Raw genomic sequence first — 2,950 nt, forward strand, 5'->3', positions numbered from 1 at the left:
CCCCATGAAGCCACACACACATTACAATTTTCTACATGAATACGTTTGATGTTACAAGGATTCAGTCTAGGTATTTTGTATCAGCCCTGTCTCACAATCATAACTATGCCTTATCAAGTGTCATTACTTCTTTTTCCCCCCCCAAACAAGAACGGCTAATCCCTGAAAAGGCCCCCTTCAGTTTGCATCTAGTTTGCTAAAGATATCAGGCTCTAGTGCTGCAGCCTGGTGATAAAGAACTGCAGATCCCAACCGTACCCGCGTTAGACACAGCCTTAGAAAACGTTCATACTAGGGAAACCAGACAAATCCACTTACTCCCTCACATCATCAGGTGGGATTCTGACTCTGCTAATTAAAGCAGCCAGAGATGGTAAAAAAGGCTTCTTCTCCCTAAAAGCCCACTGGCCCTACTCCTAGGGGCTAGAATGAAGTGCTAGTGATGAATCTGTGACATCACTCATTTCCACGGCAATAGTCTGATGTCGACCCAGATTGTGACTTCACCGCTTGTTTGTCAGACGGAGAAATTTTACTCAGAAGGAGAAAACCCTTCTATAAGAGCAGCAAGGCCTGAAGAAAATTGCCAGAGCTTACAGGGGTTAGAAATACGACTTGCATCTTAGCAAAATGTAAGCAAATGCCTCTGGTGAGATCTAACCCACCACAGATATTGTTGGAAGCAAAAACTGGAAGGGAAATCTGCTGTTTGGAAAAAAAACTAAAATAAAATCATGGGTTATAGCAAGCAGAAAGAGCTGCAGGAGTAGCAATGTTCTGGGGACCAAAGAGGCATCACGCAATGAAAAAGAGAAGAGGTAATCAGTGTATGTGGCTCTAGAGAACATGACTCGAATACTGGATTCGGCTCTCAGCCCCAAAAATACTAGCCGGGATTATTTACCTGGCTGGAAAGGGGCATTGGATAATAACGAACAAGGCAAAAGAAAACTCGGAAAAGTAACAACAATGATTTAAAACCTACTGGGATTTTGGAAGTAAGAAGAAGAGAACTCAGTGTGTGGATAGCTGAACTAGGCTTATTGTCAATTAAATAAACTTCCTATAGAGGAGATGGATTATGCTGCAGAATAGTCTTCCCAGAGAAACGAAAAAGCACTTAAGAAAGGAAAATTACCGGAGAATATACTGAAGGGAAGACGTTGCATTGTGATGCTCCTGGAACTCATTGGCTGATGGGTGCCGAGGGGACAAAACGATCACCGAGCTGCGCGTCCCCGTTCCCTTCCAAACATTAAAGGCAGACATCAGTTGTGTAGGCACACATTGTAATGCCTTGATATTCCCTTGCCTGTTGTGCTAACCGGGCTCACTGAGATGACTGATATGAAACAGATTGCGGTACCTCCCATGCTTTATCCTCCATCACAAGACACGCAAAGCACCTGGCCTTAAAACAAAGGCACCACAACACAGCTGACGGGTTACAGGGAAATGCAGCTAGATAGTCCAAATCCTTCCACTTTCTTTGCATTAAATTACCCAGTGTCCTCCAGGTTATGCCTTTCCACAATGATTTAAGCAAAACAGTGTTCCTTTAGAAGCATCACTTCTTTCAAAGGTAAGGTTTGGTTACAAGGAAATAAGAGCTGGGTGCTTTCAACGATGTATTTAGCACTTATTGACCTTCCCATGAAAGCCACATTCTAGGGAAATGCAAGTGAAATGCAACCCAAGGCAGGTCAGGGGCAACATTCATTTTATCTGCAGACCTTCTCTTGCACAAAGAAGCTAGCCACACTGAATGAACAATATTTCAGTCGCTACCTGGCAAGGCTTATTTCCAGAAGGAGTTTAGCAGCGAGAACAACCCTTTTTTAGACGCAAGGAAAACGCTGGCTCTTAGCATTCACTTGTTTTCTCACTGCAGAAAAATAACAGAGCAATTTATCCGTTGCGGAGATCTCGGAAAGATCGAGGCAGGTCAGAATACGTTTAACATGACGACTTCCTATTTGCCATCTCCGGGTTTATCTTGTGAATCACGTTTGCGCATCTAAGAGCGCTGCGGCACCCCGAAAGGATCTCAAGGCACCCCAGAGAGGACCCTGGCTGAGAATCGCAGACTATTGCAAGGCCTGACGATGCTGATTTCTGTACACGAACTCTTTCAAAAAGACACCATTCACCTAGTTCAAAGCTCACGCAGTTACAACTAAACCCCAACCCCAATAGGTATATTTGCTTTATTTATCAGCCTCTGTATGGCAAGGCTATATAACGCACTGAGCCCCACAAAGACCAGGTTTAGACTTCATTACTGATCTTGTGGTCATCTGAATGAATTTAATGTAGCACCTCTCATTCAGAGGAATCTTATTTGCCACGGACAAATGCTTTCAGTGATAAGATAGCTTTTGTCCTATCCATTTTTTCTTACTTAAAGTCACATCAGGAAGGCACTGTACTGGAAAAAATGGAAAACAACTTCTGCTCGTTGTAGCTGGAAACTATTTTTTAAAATAAAGCCTAGATTCCTGTGGACGCAGATTGATGCTCAAAGCAGTTTTATTTGCATTCTTCTGAAGGAGTGAGATCTGGTGAAAAATCTAGCTACTTAAGGGATAGAAAAGGCATTTCAAAGAACAACAGAGCAGTGTAGAGGAAAGCTGAAGGGAACTCAGGTGTGCAAAATAAAACAACTTGAAGGGAAGGTTAAAAAGGGTACCATTAATGAGGACTTGGAAGCTCCTTCCATTACGGAAGAGACGGCTCTTTTATAAATTTTGCGGCTGCTTCCCAACCTAAAATAATTTAAAGTGATCAAGCACACATGTCAGTTTTCAAGCGAGGACTGCTGCCACGGCAAGGTCAGGAGTAAATTACAGGGGTGCGTTATTAGTTATAATTAATCCCAGGCAGTGGGCTAGCAATGTTGCTAGCTCCCCACACCCGCTACCATCCTTTCCTCAAAGCTCTGCTATTTTTT

The 2,950-nt window shown here is 43.2% G+C and overlaps 1 protein-coding gene across 1 annotated transcript in view; it reads right to left on the bottom strand.

Moving 5' to 3' along the window:
- Positions 1-1,513, bottom strand: part of LEMD1 (LEM domain containing 1) — a 23,014-nt gene extending 21,501 nt beyond the window's left edge. Inside the window, exons 1-2 of the mRNA XM_019513981.1 lie at positions 1,139-1,513; positions 128-129 (exon numbers count right to left, since the gene is read on the bottom strand). Coding sequence (XP_019369526.1) covers positions 128-129; positions 1,139-1,190 — 54 coding nt within the window. The 5' untranslated portion in view covers positions 1,191-1,513. The remainder of the gene's footprint in view (positions 1-127; positions 130-1,138) is intronic.
- Between the last annotated feature and the right edge of the window lie 1,437 nt (positions 1,514-2,950).

Source organism: Gavialis gangeticus, unplaced genomic scaffold (assembly GCF_001723915.1).
Source record: "Gavialis gangeticus isolate Ggan-Ray unplaced genomic scaffold, GavGan_comp1, whole genome shotgun sequence".
Lineage (NCBI taxonomy): Eukaryota > Metazoa > Chordata > Crocodylia > Gavialidae > Gavialis > Gavialis gangeticus.